The sequence below is a fragment of the Cavia porcellus genome, unplaced genomic scaffold (assembly GCF_034190915.1).
Source record: "Cavia porcellus strain 051 isolate PalLab524CR breed Dunkin Hartley unplaced genomic scaffold, mCavPor4.1 scaffold_17, whole genome shotgun sequence".
Taxonomy (NCBI): domain Eukaryota; kingdom Metazoa; phylum Chordata; class Mammalia; order Rodentia; family Caviidae; genus Cavia; species Cavia porcellus.
The window spans coordinates 28,549,656-28,576,442 of NW_026947500.1; the positions used below are offsets into that span (position 1 = coordinate 28,549,656).

General features: G+C 50.9%; 1 protein-coding gene across 5 annotated transcripts in view; it reads right to left on the bottom strand.

Annotated features, from left to right (window-relative positions):
* Positions 1 to 26,787, bottom strand: part of Shank2 (SH3 and multiple ankyrin repeat domains 2) — a 503,818-nt gene that overhangs the window by 162,299 nt on the left and 314,732 nt on the right. For all 5 annotated transcript variants that reach the window (XM_063227696.1, XM_063227697.1, XM_063227700.1 and 2 more), the window contains one exon: positions 18,558 to 18,633. In XM_063227696.1, the coding sequence (XP_063083766.1) occupies positions 18,558 to 18,633 (76 nt within the window). The remainder of the gene's footprint in view (positions 1 to 18,557; positions 18,634 to 26,787) is intronic.

The following is a 26,787-nucleotide window of genomic DNA, read 5'->3' on the forward strand; positions in this document are numbered from 1 at the left end:
CTGAGTACAGGTGCGCCTGGCTTAATATAATACCATGCTTCAGAACAGATGGGGTACACGTTATAGAAATGAGGTCACCTGGGAGATGCCCTAGAGAGACTCCAGAGGATTAGATGAAAAGCCCTTTATGAAAAATAAAGAAAGTGCCCCTAACTATTCTGGGTTTTTATGCCAGGTTGGCTCAGACTTGGGGTACACCTGAATGCTGGCTTCATAAGCAGTAATTATTAAGTAGTAATTAATAATCAGAGCAATTCTCATAATTAGCATGTTTATGAGCTTGGAGTGCTTTCAGTGTAACTGGGCCTGTGTAACATCCATAAGGGCGGCGACATGTACCAACCAGGGAGGGAGCTTCTCACAGAGAGGGTGAGGATTCACAGAGGTGCACAGAGCTGGAGGCAGAGCCAGGGGGTCAGGGCTGGAGGCAGCATCCTGGGATAGCCTGAGGCTGATCAGCTAGGTGGGGGCGGCTGCCCCACCATACAGTGACCAGAGGGGAGTCCCCGGGGAGGGCTGATTCCAGCAGACATGCTAAATACTGCTGGCTCGTGCAGAAGGATTCTGAACTGGAAGTGCTGGACCCACCACCATGGGCTGCTAACACAAGGAAGAAAAGCCCTGGGCAGAGAAGTTTCCAGCCCCTAAAAGTTCATGCAGGATCGTATAAGTGTGTGCTTGTGGAGTAACGGATTTAGTTACCAATCTGTTGGACATGCTCTCTACTTGCTATCTCCAGATGATGAGCTCCTATTCACTTCTCAAAGCCCAACCAATAGCCACAATTTGTAGCAGTTGGTTGCTGTCATTTAAGCGATGCTGAGTGCATAGACAGACCCAGCTGAGCCTTGCCCCTCCTCTGTTCCCAGCTCCTGGTGTGAACCCTGAACCTTCCCTGGCCTGCCTCCCACTGCAGAGGCTGGCAAAGCCAGACACTTGCTTTCCTGATTCTGTTTGCAGTTAGAGATGACGTGGACACTGGGCAGGGTTTTGCCAATGAGACCAGGGAGCAATTCTTCCAGGAGAAGAGACAGCCTGGAGGAGGGCTTCTTGGAATTCCCCTCTGTTTCCATGTAGGATTTGCTATAGTGACATGATAGCTGCCATCTTGTGACCAGAGAGAAAGTCTTCAAGGCTGGCAGAGATGTCACTAAGGCACGGGAAAATGCTGGATTCACAAATCAGGATGCCAAGACTTTCTGATACACCAAGATGCCTCTGAGTTCCATCATGGGCTGAGCCAGACGGATCCAGGCCCCTGTTCCTCTAGTAACTGTGATCACCTGCCATGTGAACTCATGAATCCTGGTGACACAGACTGAGGTTTTACACCATACCCAGCTGACCTCAGAAGATCTAATTACAGACTGCCATCCCAGTGGACCAGCAATTCAGAAAGCCGAGAGCTATGAGAAAGAAGTTTTCTTGGACTCAGCTGCTCTCAAATTTTTGCTCATCACATGGACTCCCTGGGTCCCTGGCTAATGGAGGGCAATAACCTATGTATTACATGGTTCGATACAAAAAGTCTCACCCGAGCTGGGAAATCTCTAAAAAGCCAGTGGAAGTAAAAAATGATAGATTTTGGCACAAATGTTCAGGCTAGAAGGGAACACGGGCACCCAGGCTGGTGGTGTGGATGGCTGCAGGCTCTGTGCCTGTTACCACAACCCTGGCTCCATGGCTGCTCATGGTACGCACGGCTGTGAGCCATTTGTGCAAAGTGTCCCAGCTCACTGCATCCAGCCTGTGGCCAATCTGTGCCTAGCAGTCAGTCTTCCTGCTCTGAGACTTTTCAGGGCCTGGGAGTATGCCCTACTCCAGAAAAGCCTTTTCCTGCCACCTGCTACCCTCCCTGAGGCTGGATCCTTGGCAACAGGGATTTAAGCGTCTCCCCTGGGGTAAACTGAGTCTGGCTCTCTCTGGACTACCTCGCCCTTTGCCATCCACCCAAGAAAGGCCAGTGTTTCTATACCCACAAGGCTCTCATAGGAGTGGGCATCTATAGAAATCCTGGTCAGACATGGCCTCTCGTTACTGGGAAGCCAGGGTACCCCCATTTGCCTGTTGAAGCAGGCTTACTGCTTACTCATTCTTTCGATGTTTGCAAGTCCCTCTTAAGGAAGATGTTTTTCAATGAGATATGTGTCCCCCAGCACACAGGAGGCTCCAGTCACCTGTTCTGTTCTCTTGCTGCCACCACTACTACCTTCTGTGGGGTGGAGACAGAGCTGTGAGTTCAGGGTACATGCACGCTCATCCCATCAAGCAGTTTGTACCCCTCGATGGGTCTGTCCCATCCACCTGATGAGACAGTCATGTGTGTAACTGCTGGTTTAGTTTCCCAGCAGGGAGACATGAATTACGGCCCCATAGTGAATGTGTTACTCTTCCAAGATAGAAGTTGACTGACCTGCTAGGCTTCAAACTTGCCAATTTTCTCAGGCTCTGGCCCCAGCCAGGTTTTCACCTTCGTTTTTTATTTTTTTTTTTCCTGCTCTCTGTGAGAGGGAAGAGCTCTACTGCTAAGCTGTATCCCCAGCTCTCTTTATTTTGAGACAGAATCCTGCTAAGTTACCCAGGTTAGGCTCCAATTTGTGATCTTCCTGCCTCAGCCTTTAGAGTGGCTAGGATAACAGGTGTGCCCCGCTGTGCCTGGATGTTGTTATTTATCAAAGCCAGAGTCTAAACCCCTAGCTGGCCAGCATGGCCCTGCATCTGGTCTTTCTCTCCTCTCACAATGACTGTTCAATTGCAGTCTGCCCTCAACAGCTATTTTTCTAACTATAATCTTTGTTTGCACGCCCTGTCTACAAGCTGGGGTTGATGGGTATTTATTTTCCTTTCTTCCTTCCCGTCTTCAAAGAGATGAGTCATCTGACTGCTCCATTCTCCATTTTTCCCACTCTACCCCAAAATTCACTCATTAATCTGGGCATCTGAGGATGTCTGAGCTTATTGAAAACAGATTTCAACAGAAATATACATGCTTCTTCCTGGGCCAGGGGCAGAGACTGGAACTGTCCTGATGCTTTATGTGCTCAAGGGTGGCCCTGATTTGGGTGCCATCAGATCCAGCTTTCCCTTGCCCCAGCCCTGCCACCAGCTGCTCCCTGGCTAATACCTCTGTCCCAGATGCAGGATAAGTTCTAGGCCTGGGGGATTTGGATGGCAAGAATTAACCCATCCTCCTGGGAGGTCCACAGCAGCCTTGGGTCTTCCCAGAATCCACATCCCTTCCCACCGGCCTCTGTGAATGACCTGAGGTTCCATGGAGGCCTAGAGAGGACAAAATGCATTCAGCATATTTTGAATAGAGTCAGAGTCCCATGTCTTACTGGTGCACTTAGTGACCATGACTCCTATGGCCTCGCTTTGTCCACCTATGAAGAGAAGCCACTGTGCCTAGTCCCACTGTGACATGCTTGTGGCTGATCGTGACCCACACTGCCTGGGTCAGGTCTGATCTCTACCTTTCAAGCCTTCCTGTGCTGACGGCCATGGCAACACTGCACTGGTGTCCTGAGGCCACTGTAACAACCTCACTCAAACTCCTGGCTTGCAGTGCGTGCTGCCTGTGTTGTGTTTCTGTGAGCCAGTGGTCTCACAGAGCTCAGGCCAGGCTGCCCGGGCCTTTCCAGTTCCTGCCACATTCCCTAGTCCCCTCCGGCCTGTGATCCCACTGTCCTCTGTCCATCCCTCTGCTTCCAATATTCCTCTGTCCTTCTGCCAAGGACACTTGTGGTGACTTGGGACTGCCTGGCTATTCCAGGGCCATATTCTAATCATTTTTTTTTCCCCATTGCTGGGGCTGGAAACCAGAGCCCTTTATATGCTAGGCAAGCCCTCTGCTACTGAGTCCACCCCATCTTCTAATTTTTCTGCTTGTTTACTTTGTTTTCTTTTTGGTAGCCCTGGGGATTGAACCCAGGGCCTTCATTTGCACTAGGCTAGTTCCTCAGCCCTTAGATTTGTTTGTTTGTTTGTTTGTTTTAGAGACAAATTCTAAATTGCTGAATTACCCAGATTGGATCCAAACTTGTTATCATCCTACCTTAGCCTCCCAGAGTGAAGGGGTTACAGGCATGCACCACCATGCCAGCTCATTTTCTAATCTAATATCACTGAGCTTTGGACAAGGCCCCACTTGCAGATTTAAGTCCCCTGGCCACGTAGGGCTCAGTACTCATGAGTTCCTTGAGTTAGGGCGCAGGTGTCCTATGGGCTGAGTCATCTGGCCACGCTCCACCAGCCTCCCTCCCCCTCAGCTGACACTCGAGACAAAGGGCTGGCAATACAGGGTAGGGGTGTCTCAGCAACCTCATCAGTAATGGGGTGATTCATCAGAGCCCAGGTGCCGTCCTGGTGGAGACCCGGAGCAGGACTAGGGAGCTTACTGGCTTGGGAGCAGGGCGCATCTAAACAGGTAGAGACCAGAGATTGTGCTCAACTCCTGCTCCCTGAGCTGGAAACAACCAACCATCAGGAATCATGGCACATGCAATTACTCACTTAAAAGGCCACTGACTTCATGGTCCTGGTAGCCCTGTTGACAGGTGCTTTGATTCGAGGGAGGACTGAGAGGGGACTTTGGCTGCTTGGGGACACCTGGCTTCTTCTGGCCTCCAGAGCCCAGTGGGAGGGCCCTGTGACTCCCAGTGCGGGAGGATTCTGGAGAAGACTGTCAGAAAACACAATGCAAGCCCAGCATCTGATGCAGAGAATCCCCTTGAAACAGCAGAGACCTTATCTTGCAAGGTTAAACGGCTAGCTCACTGCTCCCTGCTCCCGAGCTAATTAGATGAAGATGAAACCCAGGCCCCAGGTACTATCTCCTTGAAGGCCTACGGGTACACAACCCACCTCACTCATCCTGACCATGCTGGGACACTGGGCCCACCAGTGACACTGCCTTAGCCACTCTGGATGGTGACCAACTCAGGTGTCTGCCTTGTCCCCACTGTGCCTCCTGGGGACGGACCCCTCTTTTACATGGGGGAGGAGGGAAGACATTTTAGGAGCTGGCCACATTGCCCAGGCTGCTCACAGCTGCTTCGCCACTCACCCAAAATCTGGCACAGTGACACCCCTGCCCACAGAGAAATGTATCTCCAATGGCTCTCAGCCAGCGCTTGGTGACAGAGACCACCTCTGATAGTCCAGGCCCAGTGGGGTCTGCACAGCTCTGGGACATGGGCATCAAAGACTGGACAGCACCTGGTTTTATAAACAGGGTCTGGTGCTCAGGCTGGAAGCCCTGCAGCCCCACTTGGGCACTGCTGTTCCCCCTAAGAGTGAGGGGACTCAACAGTGTAGTGTGAGGCTGGTAGGCCAACCGTCTTGGAGGTTAACAGGCAAGGGTGATTTCAGTTTGTGACCATGGTTCTAGTAATGGGGGAAAGGCCCCTCGTAGGGTCTCTGTATCCATGGATGCCATGCTGCTGTAACGGCGAATGGGAACTGTGCGCTGCCTACCAGCAGGAGACGGCTAAGAACGGAACTGTTACAGCAGAGAGGGCACCACCCACACACATCGGTGTAGCAGTGGGACCCCAAGCAGCAAGGGCAGAAACAGGCCCTGTGGCAGTGTATGGGGTGGGGCCCCCAAGACACACAGGAAGACGCACTGGCATCATCGAGACTGGGGCGGGGCTGGCCACACGGCAGCCACTGTGGGCAGAGGGCTGGTGATGGCCTTGCTTGCTGAGTATTTCTACATCCTCCACCTAACTGAGGCAGACACCAGGCACCAGCAAAAAGCCCGGGGAGATGACAGATACAGGAAGAAGCTTCCACTTTGCCAAGGGCCATGGGGCCCATAGTGTTCAAGGCCGCCTGCACTCCATCCTGCGGGTGGTGGCACCCTGGATCCTTCCTCGGTCACTTTCTCAGACGAAAACCAGATGTGCTGGGAGGAAATTTGCACCAGGTGGCATGAGGAAACAGGACGAAGGTGACACTGCCAAGGACCACCATACAGCGGTCACCATACAGGCTGAGGAAGCTGAGGCATGGAGGGTGGGGTGACATGTCCTTGGTGGATCAGTTAGAGACAGGCAAAGCTGGGACTCAGATGAGAGGGCTGGGTCTTTCCCAGCACCTGCCCGTGAGGCTGCGGCTCCCCAGCCTTCGTGTGTCTAAGGTTCACGGCTCAGGGGCTAGCAACAGCTGTGCCCCAATTCCTCTCTCCCTCTCCCAACTCCAGTCAGCTCTCTGCTCTAGACACATCCATGATAACATCTCCATGTGGCCCAGCCCTCTGCCCACCTGCTCTGCTGCCTCTGATGCCCCTTCTATGCCTGCCTTCCTGTGAGTGAGGCCCTCCGCCCATTCCTTCCCCGAGACAGGCCACATGAGCTTCCTGTGTATAGGGTAACAAATTGCTGCACACCTGGTGGCTTAGAACAGCATCTCCATCTCCTTGCACTTGTGGAGACTGAAGTCCATCATCTAATGTCCCTGAGAGGGCTGAGGCATTGGCATCTGGCTGCCTTTCCAGCAGGGGTTCCTGCTGGTGGCTGCAGGAATTCTTTGGCTTGTGGCCACATCTCTCTAGTCTCTGACTCTGGCTCCGGGGTTCCCTCCTCCCAGGTCTACCCAATCTTTCCTTAGAAGTAGTTAGGGCTGCAAGGATCATCTCCCTCTCAAGATCCTTAACTTCACCCCATCTGTCAGCTCCCCTTTTTACCATGGAAGGCGACACTGGCCACCTGAGCCTATTATCTAGAGGAGAGCTGCATCATGTAGTATACCTGCATGAACAAATGAGAGGCCAAGGCTCTCTGGCCCCATCCCTGCTTCTCCCTCTTTATATCCACAACCTCTACTCTCCTGAGGCCTTCATGGCCCCTCCGTCCCTTCCACTCACTGCCCCTGAAAGGTAGGAAGCAGCTCCTAGGACCCAAACTAAGCCTGTGTTACAAGGCCCACTCCTTGGCTTCCAAAAAGCATGTGGTTTGAGATCTCAGCTTCCCTCACCAGGGCAGGGAGGTCATGGGAGGAAGAGGAGGCACAAGGAAGGGAAAAAGTGGCCTACCTGGTCACTAATGAGGGACAGAGATGCAGCACCGGGCAGGATGGACTGGCACAATGCCCTGCCTTCCAGGAGACTGCAGATCCCAGCCTGAACCAGTCAGCAGTTGTGACCCTTCCTGTGGATCATACACCTTGTTCTGGCTCTGTGTCCTCATCAGGAAAAAGCAGTGCCCTAAAGTATTTCTTTCAACTCTAACGCAAAGATAAGTGGGGGAAGAGTCAGGGTTTTGTGAATTTTATGGGGTGAGTATATCTTGGTATGGAAAGATAAAGCAAAGGTCCTGGGGTCACTCCTGACCCCAGGCCAACCTTGTTTCTGATGCTAATCCCTGACCACAATCCCAGCATGCCCTTAGGCAGGGAAACTGAGGACTATATTCCCTGACTTCAGTCCTCCTCTGAGAGGGCTTGGGAAAAAAAATTGTCTGACAAGTAGAGAAAGGATACAGTTTTAAAACCTGAGGCAGAGAATGCTTTCCCAGAAGGGTCCAGATCCCCAGCACCTGAATTCCCAGCATTTACCCCTAGAACTTCAGGCTTGTACTTAGCTCCAGAGCCTCCCTTGGTCTGTGTCAGGCTGGGCTCTGAGCTTGGAGCTCAGGGCTGGAGAAGGAGGATGCTGACCACAGATGTGCCGAGTGACTCTCACCGGCTGGCCAGGGTCAACTATGGGCATGTAGTCACCAAGCTGGGCCACGTTGGGCTCTTCCTTCTCCAGGAGTTGGTGGGCGGCCCCAACTGGCCATAGAGGGCTACTCACACTGGCAACAAGGCAGAGGTCAGAGAGGGGCACGAGGAAGGCCAGCCGCAGCGTGGAGAGAGCAGGGTGTGGCAGACATGGCCATGGAACCCTCGGGAGAGAATGAGCACTGACACTTTCTTTTTGCTGCTGGGTGGCTCTGAGAGCTGGGGAGCAGGAGGCTGATGTGCTGCTCTGAGCCTCAGCATCTCCATCCTGGCAGGCCCCCTGGTGTGCACAAAGGTCCCTGGGGGCTCAGCCAGGGCTGACCTGGAGGTGTGCCCAAATGCCAGTCTCCCCCAGCAGCTCCTCGGTGGCTTCTCCCTCATCCCCACCCATCTGCCTGTCTCCCCCCACCTAGACACCCACTCGCCACCTGGGAAATATACTAAATGTGGTCTGAGGATGCTCTGAGCCAGGAGCCTCCCTTGTGATGAGGGTCTGGGCTCCTAGCTCCCAAGGAGACCACTGCATTTAGAACAGGAGTGCCCGACTCTTTTGCCTGGCCCCACAGAAGGGCCAGCAGCATGTAACTGCCTGGCTTCTCTGAGTGGGGCACCTCTGAACTGGGGTCTGGGTGGTCCTGGCTTCCCTTGAGACTGTACCTAGCAGCTCCAGAAAAACCCAGAAGACCCAGGGCTCTGCAGCTTCCATGCAGGGTAATTTCTGAGCTAGACTTCTTCCAGTATGAAGAAGTGCCCTGTTGTCTCCCACCAGAAACAATCCTGGCATTTTCAGAGGCTCTGAGCCTATCACTAGCTCAAAGAATCCCTCTTGCTGTGGTCCAAAGCCCAGAAGCTAGGTACCTGACATGGGATGCCATGCTGGACAAGGAATGTTAAACCACCAACTCCTCGAGAAGGAAGAGCCCAACGTGGCCCAGCAGCAGACCCCAGCTCTCCCTCAAGACTCAAGGCCCAGCGTAGAACCAGGACATCTCCTAAGTTCCGGGCTGTCCCATAACTATCCAGCAGATTTGAATCTCCAACTATAGCAGACAGAGTTGCAAATGCTGATTCTCAGGTGATGCAAGGTGCAAGGGAGTGGGTGTTCCCACCCAGGGTCCCAGGGCAGGGGCAGGGGAGGCTTCAGAGGAATAGGGTTGTGTGAGTCACAGGTCTGGGCTGGCTGCTCTACAACGCCCCATAGCCTGACCGCAGAGCCTCCTCTGTGTGCAGTGTGGCTTGCACATGGCTTTGCTGGGAACTGCTCCTCTCCACGAAGCTGTCAGCTGCTCACTCCAGAGCAAAAACCCACTCGCCCCTCACTTGATCCTGCTACTTGCTCTGGAGTTAGTGCCAGAAGCTGCACCCATCCATGCTCATGAGCTTCCGGCAGGAAAAGGGCAAGGAAGACGACTCTGGGCTTCTCTTCCAGGTGTTTGACTGGAGGGAACACGCAGTCAACTGGGCAGGACAGCTGTGTGCAGAGACCTGGCCACCCAGCTACACCATCTGGTTCGTTCTCGGAGCCTTCCAGAACTCACTTCTCTCAAGCTTTAGGAACTTGTTCTGACACTGAAAAGAACTCTCGGACAATAACAGAGTGGCTGGCACGATACTAACTTACCCAGACAAGTAGGAATTGGAGACATTTCCCAGAATAGAGAGCAGAATGGCAGAGATGGAACAATGGAGAAAGAGTAAGTGACAACTGAGATGAACTCAAATGGTCTGGGAAGAAATCCAGAAAGAACTGAGAGACAGAGAGAGAGAGAGAGAGAGAGAGAGAGAGAGAGAGAGACAGAGAGAGAGACAGAGACAGAGACAGAGACAGAGAGACAGAGAGACAGAGAGAGAGAGAGAGAGACAGAGAGAGACAGAGACAGAGACAGAGACAGATGGAGAGACAGAGACAGAGACAGACAGAGAGAGGGAGGGAGGGAAGTAGAGAGAGAATTTCTAAAGGAAAGACAGAAGTATATTTGCGAGATAAAGCCGCTTCAGTCTGAGGGGGTCTCTGGGGGTGTTGAACACGGTGAAGACACAAAAAAACCACACTGAGACCCCAGACCACAGTATTTCAGGACACAGAAGACATGTGCTCCTGCAGGGCTCTAGAGAGGAAAATAAAGGGTCACCTGCAGCGGAAGAGAGATCAGACAGCACCTTAACCTCTCAGTAACAGGAAGTGGAAATGTGACCAGGGAAAAATGCTTTTGCAGTTTAGAGGAAAAATTATTCTGGAATCTGGAAATCTAGAACCTAGCTCTTAAAAACTAAAGACTTCAGCCACAGAGATTTACACTCCGCATTCCTTTTTTTCTGTTTTGGGTACCAGGATTTGAACTCAGGACCTTGCACTTGCCAGGCAGGTGCTGTGCTGCTGAGCTTTATCCCTGGTCCAAGATTCATTTTCTTGAAGTCGTTACTTGTGGATGTGCCCCAGCAGAATAAGGGTAAAGACCGAGAAACTAATCACTTCTCCCATAGCTCAACAAGGGGAAGCTGAGGAACGATGGCGTGTGCTGGCAGCGCCTGAGCAGGACACCAGAGGACTCCAGTGAGAACAGCAGGGATTCAGCAATGCCCCGGGCATGGCTTAGTGGCATGCTCAGAAAGGCACAATTCTTCTGCCACAAGAAAAGAAAAAGGCACCTGGGAACTCCAGAAGAAATAAACATCATGCAAAAAAAAAAATATGCTAATCTTAACTAAGAGGTGGGATTACTTTGAACAGCGGAGAGAAAAGAAGAGAAAGGAATCCACTGGGTTGTGCTACGAAGACCCTTCTCCTCAGGGCTCTGTGAAGGACTACAGCTCTGTTCCCATTGTTGGTGCTGAGAGAAATAGTTCTATTAGAATGCTTCCCACTGTTTAAACACTTTTATTGTTTGTTTCTTTAAGCAGGCTCTTGCTATGTAGTACAGGCTGGTCTTGAACCCATTATGTAGCGTAGATTGGCCTTGAACTCATGGCAATCCTCTTGCCCCAGCCTCCCAACTGCTGGGGTTACAGATAAGTAACCTACTATGCTTATTATTATTATTATTATTATTATTATTATTATTATTTTTCTCTTGAACTTTTGAATATGACTTATAGACAGAATTTTAAAGACTTAACTATAACAAAGGGCCAAGGGACACTATCATGAAACAAGAGACAGGAATCTCAGAGTTCCTTAAGAGCAATCAATTAGTAAGCTGCCAACAACTATTTAAGATGGGATGTGTTGGAACTGTATAACTTCATCTTTTCTAGCAAACTTGCAAGACTGTTTCTATCACGAGATTAAGAAATGTATGTGTATGTACGTGTGTGTGTGTGTGTGTGTGTGTGTGTGTGTGTTTGTGTGCATGCGTGTGTATGTGTGGTGGGGTACGTGGGTGTGGAGGGCAGTTATAAAGCCAGGGAGGTAACCATCAGAAAAACAAAGTGGTCAAAGTTGCAGGTGGTCCACCTGCCCAGTGAGGTGCAGGGATAATGCTTAAGGAGGGATGTCTATGACTTCTTTCTGTTCCGAGCCCTGTCTCAGAATAGGACCGTTTTGCTTTAAAGGATGAATTGGTTTTTGTGCATACATGGAGTCCTTGGACTACTGTTTTGAAAGGGAGGAAACCGATAAGGGAGAGCTGAGAATGGGACGTTATGAGGACCAGTGACCTGGGCAAGGGGAGTGGGGAAGGCAGGACTCTGGAGGGGCACCGATGGTGTGGGGCGGGGGTAGGGGTGAGAAAGGAGAGGAGAGCGCGCTGGTGTCCCGCTGGCCCTGGGCACGCTGTGTATCACAATGGAGGCCACAGGGCAGAGCAGCTCTGAGGGGGAACCATAGCAGGGAAGAAAGTCATCCAAGTGGAGCCCGATCCCCAGACGCCATATGCCTCATGCTGGAGGAAGCAAGATGGCAGAGACTGGCCACGTGATGCTACTGCATCTTCCTTGACCTTTGGCCTGAGAGCTTTCTCTTTTTCTTGATTACAAAAAACACTACAAAAGTACTATGTCCTTGTAAAAATTTAAAACTGTGCCAACATAAGACATGCAAAGTGATTTTTCCTGCCCCAAACTCTGTCCCCAAGGGGCAGCCATGTGAGTTCCATTAATTGCCAGGCCCAAGCCTCAGTGGAGAGAAAATAGATAAACCGAAGATGCTCCTTTTGCACTGTGCCTGTGAACAAACACACTCAGAGTTGGAGTCCTGCTTTTCAACTCACAGGACTAATAAAAAATATATATAAAAATACAAAATAACAGTGGAACAAGAATGAGGGGGAAAAGTCAGATTCTTGCCATTCAGTTCTTACTACCTACACATGGAAGCAGACTTCCAGAACACACAGTGAGGGTTTCAAAGGAAAGCCAGCTGCCCACACACGCTGCTCACAACTCAGCACCCCTCTGGATTTATATAGCACATGCCTCTTAGGAGTCGCAAGCCCCAAACATACTTTCTCATTCATTCATTCTTAGCGCGAGCACAACTGGGGGACGGAAGAGGCTGGAGGGAGTCCCGGTTTGCATATGGCAGGAAGTGAAGGCACGAGAGGGCCAGCGAGCTGCCCGTGGTCACACAGAGGCTTAGTGGGAAAGCCCAAGAGAAAACACAAGGTGGCTTATGTTTCTGGGGTCTGCTGATGCACACATGCGCCTCGATCTGTGCAGAATCTGTCTGTAGAAAGATCCCTGGGAACTGGAGACTGAGGTTTTCTCTGGGAAAAGAACTTAGGTATAGAAGGCAGGGGCTGGGGAGAGACCCGCTCCTTCCACTATCATTTCCTCAAATTTTGAATCTTTTTCCGAGCATATCTATTTCCCATTACCAATTTTAAAAATATAAAAATGAGGCTTGAAAGCCATGAAAATAAGCAGCCGTGAATAGTGGATATTCGCCTGGTGAACAGGCCCAATTTACTATCCTTTTAAACCAATCTCGGGGAGAAGATTGGTTTTGCTGAGGATGGAGGTAATAGACCTTCCTGCCAGTGATGGTTCCAAGCGGACTGGGAACCGCCTGTGTGGCTGGGCTGGGGAGTAAGAGGTGTTATGAGCACCATGCTGCAAATGACAGCCAGGCCTGATGTCCACTTGCTTCCTTGCCAAGTGCGGAGCTTTGCAGAGAGCTCCTTCTGGCAAAATTCACGAGAAGACCAAGCCGAGCCTCCATGCTCTCTCGCAGCCCAGGCCCAGCGGTCCTGTGTGTTCTAACTTTACCCTGTGCTTCACATCAGCCACCTCCTCCACCAGCCTAGATCACCACCACTGCTTGGCCTGGGCCACACGGTGTCTCCACACTGTTTTCCATTCATTGGTCTATCTGCTTCCGCTAGCAGCTAGCACCCTACATGTGCAATGTCACCCACCCCAGGCAGGGGTGGAGAAAACCCGCACTGCTCCTAGGAAGCGGAGTCTTTCTCTGCACTCTGCTGGCTCACTATGTCCTTGCTTTCTCTGTGACTCTGTACTTGCTGCGGGCCTCCTCTGCAGGGGTGATTCCCTTCAACTGCAGGTTTCAACTCCAAAGCCACTTCTTTAACCAGGCGTGCTGATGCACATCTGCAATTCCAGCACTCTTGGAAGGCTGAGGCAGGAGGATTCCAAGTTCCAGCCCTGTTTGGAAACTTAGTGGCTTAGTGAGACCCTGTCTCAACATTTAAAAAGGGCTGGCAATGTAGTTCAGTGTATTAAAGACCATGTCCAAACCCCAATACTCCACAAGGAAAAAATGGAACAAAATAGTCAGTTCCTCAGAGAGACTTTTCCTGGCTCCTGGCTTACCTGTGTGTAGTTGGCTTAACCCAAGGCACCCAAGGGACCAATGAGATTTAATCATACAGTACAAATGCTAATTTGCTTCATGGATTTAATCATACAGTACAAATGTTTGATTTGTTTATATGTAAAATTTATTGCTTATCTTCACTAATAAAATTTTAATCTACATGAAGTCAAACACTATACTTGTCTTATTTATCTCTGTGCCTTTAATTCCCAGAGTAATGACGTCTCGATAAACACTCTTTTAGTGAGTAGAATGGGTAGGTGGATGGAAGGATGGATGCACAAATTGTTGGATGAATGGTTGGATAGAGTTTGACTAAGCGGATGACTGGATAGATGGAGGGGTGGATGGAGAGTTAGGCAGATGAATGAGTGGATGGGTGAATAGATGAGTAGATGGATGGCTGCATAGAAGATAGACAGATAGACACTAACAGATGGATGAGTGGATAGATGGCTGCCCGGATGGTGGATGAGGACCAATGGGTGGATGGATGAGGGGTAAGTGGACAGAGGGGTGGATGTACAGAGAAACGGGCAGATGAGAGGGTGGAGAGATGGAGCCTGTTCAGCCTTAAGTGAGACCATGAGGTCTTCCTGTCTGCCTCTACCCTGGTAGCCTCTTCCTGGCTGTTCCATGCTGATGAACCTGGGACCTGATTAAAGAAGAGTGAAAATTCCGAGTGCCATCCTGTCTTTAGATATGTCCACAGTGCCAATGTACAGCAGTGGCACCAGGACCTCTGCTGTCTAACCTGATCATCACTGCCTGTCCTCCCAGCCACTCTCATGTGACTCTAGGCAGATAGAGGGAAGGAACTGGAGCGACTAGATGGACAGCCTCAGCCATCTGGCTCTTCATTGCCAAGCCCCTGAGCAAACTTTCTGGCATAAGAAGAGTGGGAAGGGGAGGAAATTCCTACCTGACTCAACTTCTTCATCGAGTCTTGCTTCCTATTAAATTGTCTCTAATTGCATTTGTATCTGCAGTGGGGCAGCCTCAGCCAATGTGCCACCTGCCTGGACATGACCTGCTGCTTACAGCGGGTAATTGGCTGGTGAAGCCCTGGGTCTCTGCTGCTCATTAGGCCATTTCTAGCAGGGGCTCTGAAGTGGGCTAACGGATTGCTGGCTGCTCTGTGTTGCACTGCAGCAGGCCCACCCCCAGACATGTTCTGCTTGCTCAATCAGGGGCCAATGGCCAGCTTCTTCCTCTCCCGAGCCAGCTAGCTGTGGCCCATAAATGCCTACACTGCCCAAACTCCAGGGCCCTGTCACGGTCACAGTCTGGCCAAGGCCAGGCTGCTGGTGCCAGTGAAGGAGGCCCTGGAGGTCATGCTGCCATCTTCACAGGGAGGCTCAAATGGCTGCACATTCACCAAGGGAGCAACTTCTCTCTCTCCCAAGGACACTTCCAGAGCAGCTCTGCAGAAAGTGGTCCCCACAGGGAAACCCATCCTGCTGTTTCTCTCTCTATCTCAGGCCTGTCCTAGGCAGTGATATTGTGGCCTCAAAGGACAAGGGCCTTGGTGACCAGGCTTACTGCTTGTAAGGTAAAGAGCGAGCTTCATTCCTTGGCTTTCCCTTTCCAACAGCACTGTCCTATGAAATAGATATAAGGGTCATGAGCTTGGTCCTGTACAGGGTCATGAGCTTGGCCATCATCAGTACTGTGACCAGGGCATGGTGGCAGATGCACAGGAAGATGAATAAATGACATGGGTGTGACCCTAGTTTCTCTCACTATAATGTCAGGTCACAAGAAACCCACAGCTCATCTGACCCTCTACCATGGGAGGTCAGGGCTCACCTGAATTCTAGTCTACCTCTTGTTTAAAAGCTACCAGCTGACCCTGGTGTGACCAGATGGCCCTCTTCTCTGTGGTTCCACCTCCTGGCACAGAGTGGGTCTTCAGAATGGGCATAAAACCAAAGCCTTCATCTGGATACTAAAAGCAAGGATGCAGAAGGGACAGAGATCTCAGCGGTCACCTGGTCCAACCTTCTGTGACCTTCTGGAATGAGAGTACTCAGCCTGCTTGACTCTCTTCAGTGGTGGGGAGCTTGTGTCACAGGTAGCCACTCTGTCACTAAACAGCTACAGTGTCCCACTTGTCCTCAGTTGGCTAACTTGCAGCCTGTGCCTCATGTGCTCTGGGCCTGCTGTTAATCATGTGACATTTCTCTGCTATGAGACCCCAGACAGCTGGCTCTGCCATCTTCCTTTCCCCAGGTCATTCAAGTTGGGTGCTCCCACTGTCCTTCACAGGAAAAGGGCCCTCAGTGTGAAGCCGCTTGATTCAACTGACAAGTGTGCATGCACATCTACCCTCATGAAGATGTGCACATGTACCTTCATGCATGAGTGCACACCCAGTCTCACAGACAGCAAGACAGGCTGTCCATTGCTCTTTCCTAAAGACAAGTGACCTTGTAGGAAGATGGCTATGCAAAAGCCACTGCCTGAGGACATCCATTGCCTGGTCCCTTCCAGCTTTAATTAAGGGGCTCTTTTCACTTCGACCCTGCTCCTTGTCTGCCAAGCTATCCAAGCAGCCTTAGTGATGGCTCTCCTGGGTGTCCCTGAGCCCTGGTCACTGTGGATGCTGGCTTTGCCAAGATCTCCTTGCTGGATGGGAGTATGGGTTGAAGCCTCTCCACCCCCAGCTGTGACTATACTCCAGGCCCACTGTGACTGATGTCTTCTGTGGGAGCAGCAGGCATCTGGCCCTGGTGGCTGCTGACCCCTGAATCTTTTTGGGACTATGCTCATAGCAGGGTATGATTGCATCAAGACTTTAACATGTTCCCACCAACCTGAACCACGAACAGTACATATGTGACTGTCCCATCAGTGGCTTATACCACTGCTGGTAGAAGTGGTACACTCATTCATAGTGCAGCCAGGCACATACCAATGATGGTTCAAGTTGTTCGTCAGTGAGATGTATGAATTATAGCCCTGTTGTGAACATGTTAAGGTAAAAAAGCGAGCCATTTGGGCCGGGGATTTAGCTCAGTAGCTTAAGCACTTGCCTGGTAAGTACAAGGTCATGAGTTCGATCCCCAGTACCAAAAACAAAAAGTGAGCCATGGGAGCTCTATGGTAGAACACTTACCTAGGATGTGCAAGGCCCTGGCTTCCATCCCTAACATGGCATAAAAAGTAGGGTCAGTGGAACAAGACCTGGAGCATCCACACTTTCCCCCCGGAATGGACCCCAGCCGCCCTAGGTAGGCATGGTACTCCTGACACAGCATACTGTGTTATGACAGAGGTGGAAGAAGAGGTTGGCATTAGCACCAAATCTGACCAGCAATCCTACCCCCTGGTAAATGCCCACACAACTGAAAACATGGTCAAACCATAGGAGCAAAGTCCACAACAGTGTCACTAACAACATCCAAGTGGGGGACACGAGATGAATGAATAAAGAAATAGGATTGTCACCCGGCCTTGAGAAGGAAGAACATTCTGGCTCACACTACAGCATGGAGAACCCTTGATGACATCATACTCAGGGACAGTTAACTCAGCCACGATATGGCAAGTGCTATGTCCAGAGACAGAAAGCAGGATGGGGAAGCCAGGGCTGGGGAGTGAGGTGGGAGTCTGTGTTCAATGGGGACGGGTTTCACAGGAAGTTCTGGAGGTGGATGGTGCTGAATGCACTTAACCCGGAACTGTGCACTTATACACAGTTCAGGTGAGAAACTGAATGTTCTATTTTACCACAACAGAAACACTGTGGGTGCTGAGAACAAAGCTGGATACACCCTGCACCGCGGATGCATGCTGGGGATGTTGTACTCAGTGACAGAAGCTGGCAGCAGAGCTTCCGCATTGTAAAAATCCCACCCAGGACAGACAAATCCATACAGACAGAAAGCGGACAGGTGGGGGCTGCCAAGGGCCACAGGGAGGAAGGTGGGGGTGACTGCTCATGGGCTTAGGGCTTTCTCTTGGGGTGAAGATAATGTTTTTGGAACCAGACAGAGGTGGTTGTCACATACCACCACCAACATGCTAAACACCAGTGAATCTTGTACTTCATACATTTTATGTTATGTAATGCTTGTCTCAAAAAATAAAAATAAAAAAAACAGACTAAGGTCGAGCCCCTTGGCATGCAGATGGGACTATGGGAAGAGCTGAGTGTTCGCCATAGCCCCGGGATTTGGAAGCAATCAGGGAAGGGTGACCTGATTCCACAGGCAGGTCCTCTCTGGAGGTATCTGATTGTGGGGTGGAGGCGGGGGAGCGAGGCTCTCCAAAGACCCACGGGTCAGGGGCAGACGCTCCCAGCAGCAGTCACCTATGGGTGTCCTTCCCCTTCCTGCCTCACCTGCTGACTCCTCAAGACCCCCTGCTGCCAAGCCTCACCTTGTGGCCCCAGTTAAGATCGATGCTGATGCAGGGAGACTTGTGGCTTGCAAGGGAAACAAAGGACAAAGACATTTCTTGCTGGGGACACTCAGAGGTAGAGAAGCTAATGAGACAAGTGGATGAGTGGCCACAAAAGGTACCGCACATCCAGCTGTTTATGACATCCAGTGTGAAAAGGGGCCTACCCTGGTGTTGGCCTCTCCCACAGTCCCAGAGAGAAAGGACATAGACTGAGGAGGTCTTTGCTACCCTTGCTATTGCAGTTCAGTTTTTGTGGAAAAATCTCTCTCACCCAGGCAGCCACACCATCAAATACAAACTCCAGCTCCGCAGAAGCAATAGTAGACAGCACAGGAAACAGAGGTGAAATGGAAATTCGGACATCTTAACTGCACCCCTGGGAGCATCACCACACCTGCTACACCCCCGTTATGGGACTGTGTTCTCTTCCCCCGGACAGGTGCCTGCCTCTCCTGGGTCCCCCAATTGTGCAGCAGCTCAACCCCAACTACGGGGCTGCACAGGAAGTCAGTGGCTCCCATGATCCCAGTGCTGTGAACACAAGCAAACAAAACCAAAGGGGTTGGAGAGCGCCACATGAGATGGCCCAGGGTGTCCATGGCACACACGCACATAGAACCAGCAGAGTTATGGCAAGGAAGAAAATGCATCTTACCCGGATGCATCGAGGCTGTCGTAGGAGCCCACAGTATAGTGTCTGAAGAGCTTCTTGCTGCGGTCTGCGCGGGTTTCTGTGTGCACAGACAGAAAAAGAAAACATTGTTTAGAAAAGTCATGGTCCCTGAATAGCAAACTCACAGAAGGCTGGTTGGGCTCTCATCCATTTGCCCCACAAAGCATGAGATCTGTTCTCCTGGGAAAAGATCCGGGGAAAAGATGAGGCCCCGAGTCTGTGGCCTGACTTTGAAAATGTGGGGAATGTGCAAGAACACTGGTGCTGATCCTTGGAGAATCAAAGAGCTCCGTTTCAAATGGAGGCAGAGTCCTGGCTACAGAAGGGAGGCAGGGGGGAAACTGCAGAGCAGAAGGGGCCACAGTCCTTCAAGCTGTGATGTGACAGCTGACTGTACATGGAATCTTCTAGAATAGCATCCTCAAAGTGATACTCCAAGCCTCCTAGCAAAACTGAGAACCTGCAGATGAGTGTGTTTGAGGAAGAAAATACATTTATTATTATTTCCCAGATAACAGTTGCTTTCTCCTAACCTTAAAAAAAAAAGGCAGTAAGCAAACATGATTAACTTTCCTAATTAAATCCTCTGCTTGCTGCCCTTACTCAGCAGATTTAGATGTAAATTTCATGGGAGATAATATGAGCGATGTAATTAGATTTAATAGATAGCTCAGGGCTGGAGGAGGGGACAACACAAACAGGAAAAATATAGCGGCTCACAATACATAGTTTAGATATTTTCTTCTCAAATAAAATTTCCCACACCATCTCCTTCCTAAGTCCTGCAGAAATTTCAGAAAGCTACTGGTTTCAGGAACATGGCTTGAAATCACATTTTAATTCCTGTAAGCCTCTCTGTTGTTGGTCTCTTCTATCCTGTGTTCCAAGGTAAATGCGATTCTCACTGGAAGCCCAAAACACACATTTGCAGTTCAAAGGTGAACACAAGTCCACTGGGAAAGGCTTGGCTCTTTTCATGACCAGAGGTAGCTAAGGTAAGAGGTAGCTTCCTCCCTATGAAGTGCAGAGTTGCCACTGGGGCTGAAAGAGGCTGATAGTGAGCCCAGGACTGCATTTCCCAGCTACCCTTGCACCAGGGTGTGGTCAGGTGACTAGTTTCTACCAATGGGATGTGAGTAGGAAGGGGTATGTGTTTAGGGGTGGGGGAGTGTGTTCAAGCCCAGGCTCTTATAGGAGCTCTTCTTCCTCCTTTCCTGTTTCTACTAGCACAAAACTCAGGCTGGGAGGTTTGGAGGGGCCTGTGATTAGAATCAAAAGGCCTCAGGTGGTTCCGTGAGTGAGAGTTAACCGCCTACTGGTGTAGGACTGCATTTTGGATTTCTATTACAGCAGTTAACCTTGCTTTGACTAACAGGCAGGGCTACTGGAGTCCTCTGGAAGTAACTCCCACCTGCCTCTCCATGCCTTGCGAGTCACTTCCCTGATGATGACACACTTACGAGTTCTTCATCAGCCGTGTCATCTTCATTGTCACCACTATTGCTGAAAGTTATTAAGCACTTCTGTGTTATCAGGCCTGACGTCAGCACTACTTGCGTACCCTGTCATTTAACTGCCATGCCTACCCAGGGCAGGGTACTCACACTGTACTGTGACCTCTTTGCACTGCCACTGCATCAATGCTGCCTGGCTTGGGACTTGGGTTACCCTAACCATCTCATGTAACTCCAAACTTAATGCATATGACTATTTTAAACACCTGCCTGTATACACGACATCACTAATCAGCTGCTACTTGCACTGGTATTGAAGTAACACAGCATGAAGGTCTTCAACAAAAATGCTTTGACAATTACTGAAATGTCTTTCTCCAAAGCCAGTCAAAAGCAGTGACACTTCACAAACAAAACAAGTAATTTAAATTTTTAAGAAATGTAATTCGTTATACAGTAAATAGCTGCCCAAAGTGAAATTGCCAATAGTACAGTCATTTTGTTGCATTGTATACCGAGGAGCACACGGAGGTACAAATTGTTTGATCATTGACTTAAAAATAGATAATGTGCTGTCTGTCTGCTCAGGCCTTTCACACCCGGATGTGTTCTCATCTCTGTTTTAACACAGTGGCCTTCCTCCACATCTGATCTGTGGCCATCTGGCACGTAAAGGGAGGTGACACAACTGGATCCATTTTATGTATGGCAATAGCTGGGGCCATGAAGACAGAGCCATGTGCCCTGGTAGGGTCAGGATCAGTACCCTGGCAGGCACATGGATGCCACAGCTCATCTCCTGTCTCCCAGACCAAAGTGACCTGGTGCTTGGGACAGGCTCCCCATGCTCCTGTGCTGTTCGCACTGCCATAGGGTGGGACTTAACCTTATTTTCCTCTGATCTGGGTATGTGTCTCCTCCACAACTCAGTGAAATTCAATCCCCACAGTCACAGGTTGATGGCACCTGTAGGAGGTGCCTGTGGGAGGCTGTTCTGATTAGATGAGGTCAATGAGGGTAAGGCCCCAGTGATGGGACAGATGACTTAATAAAAACAAGGAGACCTGAGCTGGCATACTTGCTCTCTCATCACGTGATGTCCTGCACCACCTTGAGATACTGCAGAGTTCCCATTAGCAAGGAGATCTTTACCAGATGCAGCTTCTTGATCTTGAATCTCCAGAACTGTGAGCTGAATAAACCTTTATTGTTCATGAATTATCTTGCCTGTGGTATTTACTTACAGTGACAGAAAACAGACTAACAGATCTGCTGCATAATTCTGAGAAGACATGCAGTCAAGGCTTGCTGACCTGGACTAAAGGGCCCATTGCACAGGAGACCAAAACAACCCTCTACCCCTCATCTGAGTAAGCAGAGAACACTGAGTGGTCACCAGAGCATGCACTAGTCCAGGCAAGTGGTGAACCCTTTCCCTATTCTTAGCATCTGGACCAGGCGTGGGCAGGTATGCCTTCCTGGGTGCACTCATGTGGAAGTGGCCCATTGCAGCCATCATTCACTAGGTCCCTAAAAGTCTCACCCTGTCCCCAGAGGAAATGTTGGGAGGGGACCTCCAGTGATAAATCTCAGGGTGCCACGATGGGTAAGGAAGGAGCCCAGTACATTCACCTTCTTGGGCTAAGTCAGATAGCTGGAGGAAAAACATGGTTGGCCATACAATTGCCAGGCTAGCCCTAGGACATCTGTGTAGGGGCCACCAATGTGCCAGGCCCTGGAGGGACAAATGAGACTTGAACCTCTTTGTGGGGTTAAGCAGAGTGGCTTACAAAGCCAGTGAAGGACCACATGGCTGTTAATTGCTAGTATTACTCTTAATTGCCTCTGGAGCTCAGATGCCCACATGGCAGCTCTGTGCTTGTTGTCTAGGAAACTGCTGGGCACTGAGAGCTGACCGGGTCAGGTCTCTCAATGGGCCAGATGGCCCAGAGCCCAGGGGCAGACAGGATAGGGTATAGTGGAACACACAGGTGCATATGTTTGTGCGTGTGTTTATCAGAGGCAAAAGACATTTGGAAAGGGAATGATTTCCATGCTGAGTCAGGAAGCTGGGAGTTCCTAAGTGATGGGTTTTTATGGACCAATACAATTTAAGCAGTGTGGGTAGAGACTGTAAACCAACACAAAGATGATAAAGTTTTAAATTTGATTTAGTGAGGACATAAAGAACAATTAGTCTTCCTTTACAAGACAAAGGGAAATTTTGGAAAATATATCTCTGGTTGCCTTGTGAAAACCTTCCCACTATTCTGGCTTCCATATGCAGTCACAGCTCTGTCCATCACTGCACTACCATGACCACTATCATGACCACCACCATCACCATAGCCACCATCACTGTCACTGACATCATCACCATGGCCACCATCATCAACACCCTCACAGTCAGCATAACACACCACTACCACAGTGACCAGTACTGGGGATCGAACTTACGACCGCCTGCTTGCAAGGCAGGTGCTTATGCCGCTGAGCTAAATCCCCAGTCCCTAACATTTCCAGCTTTGTCACAGTCACCATCACGCCCACCGCAGCACTTTTTAGAACACTTCTCAATGGTGAACACCTGGCTAATTGACCTCCTGTTTCCCTAAAATCAAGTCTCTCCCCTCATTTGGTTCCCACACAATACCCAGCAGCAAAGGTGTCTCCCAGATGAGCAGAGTGTGAGGTCAAGGGGCCGTGGGGCTGAGGCTGGACTGGCTGTGCACCCTCATCTCCTCACCTGTGAGTGGGCATAGCCCCTGCTCTCAGCTATCCCTGTGAGGGTGAGGGTGAGCCCCAGGAGGAGCAGCTCCGTGGTGCAGGGAAAGTGCTGTGTCCCTGGCTTTGCTGTCCTGGGGCCGCACCTCAGACATGAGCCTTCACCTCTCACAGGTCCCTCAGAGTCGTACCACTCAGCAGCGGCAGCTGGGTTTCCAACCAGGACATCATGCTTCGACAGCATGCACGGGTATAACCAACAGTGTAACAGTTCTGGAACATTCCTCAGGAGCCGTATGTCCTCTGAGTGCCTCCGCTGCCTGAGCTCAGTGCAGTTACTACTGCCCCAGCTTGACAGGTGAGGAGGTGAGGCTCAGAGAGGTTAAGCGAGTACCCAAGGTCACCTAGCCAGAAAGCGCAGAGCCTGTCCACAGCGCAGACTTCACTGGGGTGCAGAGGGAGTGGTACTGCCAGGAGTAACCTCCCTAAACTCAGGTGGCTACCCCAACCTGCATGTCCTGTGGACCTGCACTTACCTGGCTTTTTATTATTATCATTATCGTTATATTATCGTTGTGTGTGTTACTGGCAATTGAACCCAGGGCCTTTGCACAGCTATATTCCTAGCCCTATTTTTTTTTTTTTAATTTTGAGACAGGGTCTGACTAAGCTATTAAACTGTCCAGGCTGGGGAACAACTTTTGACTCTTCTATCTCAATCCTAGAGCACTAGGATTACAGGTGTGTGGCCCGGCTCTGGTCTCAGTTGCTGATCTGGGAAGAGGGGTGGGCTGGGAAGATCTCAGAATCCCTCTCCAAGATGATGGTGGACAGATCACAACGTGTCCAGGCTTGGCTGCTGCTGGCTGTCGGAGGGCTGCTGCGTACTGTGGGTTGCAGGTGACTTCTGGGCATCTCCTGCTGGTTCCCACGGATGCAAATGCAAGATACAAACAAAATTCCCAAGGAGCAGGCACAGGGGAGGCAGGAGGAAGGCAGAGCGCTCTCCAGCCTCCCTGTGACTTTGATAGGCAGGAGGACTAGTTCTGCTTATTAGGCCTTCAGAGAGGCTGTGGCTCAGCTGAGCCTGCGATCTGTCAATTTCCAGGTCACTGTGGCCCCCACCATGTCCTCTTTCCTAAAAAGACAGGAGGCGGGGCCAGGCATGCTGCTGAGTCCCACTCAGAAAGGTGGGCATGTAATCACTGTGCTCTGGGAACCAGTCCTTTCCCAGTTCTACCATGCAAACGGGCAAGGTCACCCAGCCCTGGGCGAAAGTGGTTGGTGGGAAGGCTGGTGAGACTGTCCCTTACAGCATAGTGGGCACTGTTCTGCTCCCATGATCCCACCGCTGAGGTCACGGAAGTCAGCCAGGTTGCCCAAGATGATACCTGCAATCTAGACAGCACAGGAGCTGAGGAATGATGGGGACCCTGAGAGGGATGGGTGCCATGGTGGACCCTGGCCAGTGCTGAGCCAGACTTACCACATATGCAGATTCGGAGTCCTCTTTGGCCTTAGATGATTTAGCTTTCTATTGTTTACATGCAAGATCTTAGAGAGACACAGTTATGTATATAATTGGCCACACTGGGCTCCTGGATGTGACCCATATGAATTTTGTGCCACATCCCTCTGCTGGGGAATCGGTGGCTTCCCTTTATGATGTAGCAGTCCTGACCGGGCTGCAGCAGGCTGACCTATGCCCAGGAACACAGCAGTGTGGCCCAGGCCAGGAGGGCATTGCACTGGCTGCTCTAGGACCCTGACGTTCCCTGGGAGGGTGCCCCGCCTTTTTTCTGAGATGCTCTAAAGTCTCAAGGCAGAGAAAGGTGGTTCTGCTTCCTTTTTGGCACAGGGTGGAAGACACAGCTTGTGACACAGAAGGATCACCCTTTAACACGGGGAGAGAATGAGTCCCCCAGTGCAGCCAGTGCCCTGCAGCAGACAAGTCAAGAGCCAGGGGGTGCAGGCACAGGGGCCCTGACACCAAAAGCCCTGAGTTTTGCCTACGGAGGCCATGGGGCTATTTGTCCAGTAGCCTGGCTTCCTGGGCCAGGATGCTGTGTTTTGCTCAAGTCTAGCAGAGCTGGGTTTCTGTCAGCAGCAGCCCAAAGAGTCGCTGGCAAGTGCAGAAGGGAAGAGGACGGAAGGGCAGACGACGTCAAGCCAGGGACTGAGTGGGCCCCGCATCGGGGAAAACAGCCACACTTGCTAAGAGGAAAACAGAAAGTCACCGAATAGACCATAGGAACATGCCCATTAAACACGTTTAGAACTCGGCACAGCGTGCGCACCCTTCTGGGACTCAAAGGAGGTCCCTCTGCTGATCATAAAAGAGACAGACAGGCTAACAACCAAGACGGACTATTGATGTGTCCACTTCCTTAATCAGGTAGAGCACCCCTCACCCCCGCCCCGTACTGGGGATTAAACCTAGGGCCTTTGCACAGAGCTACATCCTCAGCTGTTTTTAAAATTTGAGACAGGGTCTCCCTAAGTTTCCCGGGCTATGTTCAAATTTTCAGTCTTCCTGCTTCAGCCTCCCAGAGTGCTCTGATCATACACCTGCACACCCCAAATCCAGGACTATGCAGAAATTTCTTGAAGTGATGACCAAATTTCCGAGCAGGCCACCTCCTCAGCCAGTGCTGGGGTGAGTGCTCCACATTGAAGGCCCTCAGCAGTGCTGGCCACATGTCACACAGCGTGGAGCCTCACCGTGACCGTCACTCTAGTCTGAGTGACTGCCATCCCCTGCATGGGCTGATACAGACACTTCCAGTCTCTGGCTTCCATGTCTGTCCCTCCCCTCAAAGATCCACTCTCCGTGCAGCAGAGAGAATGAGCTTTATAACAACACAAACCAACCAGGTGAAGCTTTGTGACCAGCCTGGTCGTGCACCCTCCCATTCTGTCCCCTCCCTGCCTCAGTGGCCATACTCCATTGATGAGTTGATCTGTACCTCAGGGACTCTGTCCCTGCTGGGCTCTGCCTGGGATATTCTTTCCTCAGTTCAGATCCCCAGTTCCTGCAGCACAGCAGGGTGCAGCAGAGTCAATGCATGAAGGCCTCGGGGTCACCTCCTCAGTCCTACTGTGCTATACCAAACACATGACACAGAAGGCTAACTCAGCACCTACCCAGGACTGCAGAGTGGTGGGAACAGCCCTGTCTGCAAACCCAGCAGCTCACTGCCAGTGCTGGTAAGGCGGTGACCACGTGGGGGCCTCCCCACTGTGCCTCGGGCCTCCATTTCTCAACTGCAAAGCAGGACACCTGGGCCAAAGGACTCCAGGCACCCCACCCTCAATTCACATACTCTCCCAGTGCAGCTCACCCAGAGGGTAACTGTGAGGGTGGGGATCCCACGTGGCACTATTTAAGCCAATGTTCCCTGAAAGCTCCACGTCGAGTATGGCCTACAAGAATCTACAATGTAAGTGTGTGTGTGTGTGTGGGGGGGAACCAAACCTAGAAATCCCATTTCGTATACCTCCTGGGACTCGTGGAAGGCAATGACAGATTGCCTGACAAGCTTCTGCCTGTCAGCATTTAAAATAGCCCTATACACTGAGCACGGGGTGTGTGTGGGGGTTGTGTATGGCATGGTGAGAGGGAGCCAGGACAGTGTCCCCAAAGCCACAAAGGCCTGGGGTCCTGGAGTAGGCCTTTCTGGAAAAAGAAACATGGAGAGGGGTTTTCTCAGAGAGATTTCCTAACACTCTGGAAAGCCAGATTAATTTACAAGGACACGTGGGGAGGCCCAGCGGGAGGTGGGGGGCACATTGTGCCCTTCACACCTAAGCCACAGTTCTGGAATAGTCCCTTTGCTCAATATAGATGCTGGTAGACAGAGAGAGGCAGGGAAGGACACAGAACCACTGATTTTCAGGCAAGATAAACCCAACTTTGGCTTTGTTAGCAGCTGAGATGGGCAGGAAGTCACCTCCTGCTGAGTCTCAGTTTTCTTGTCTGTAATGGGGGTCAATAGCACCTGCCCCAGGAACTCACCTTTATCTTTATGGCAAAT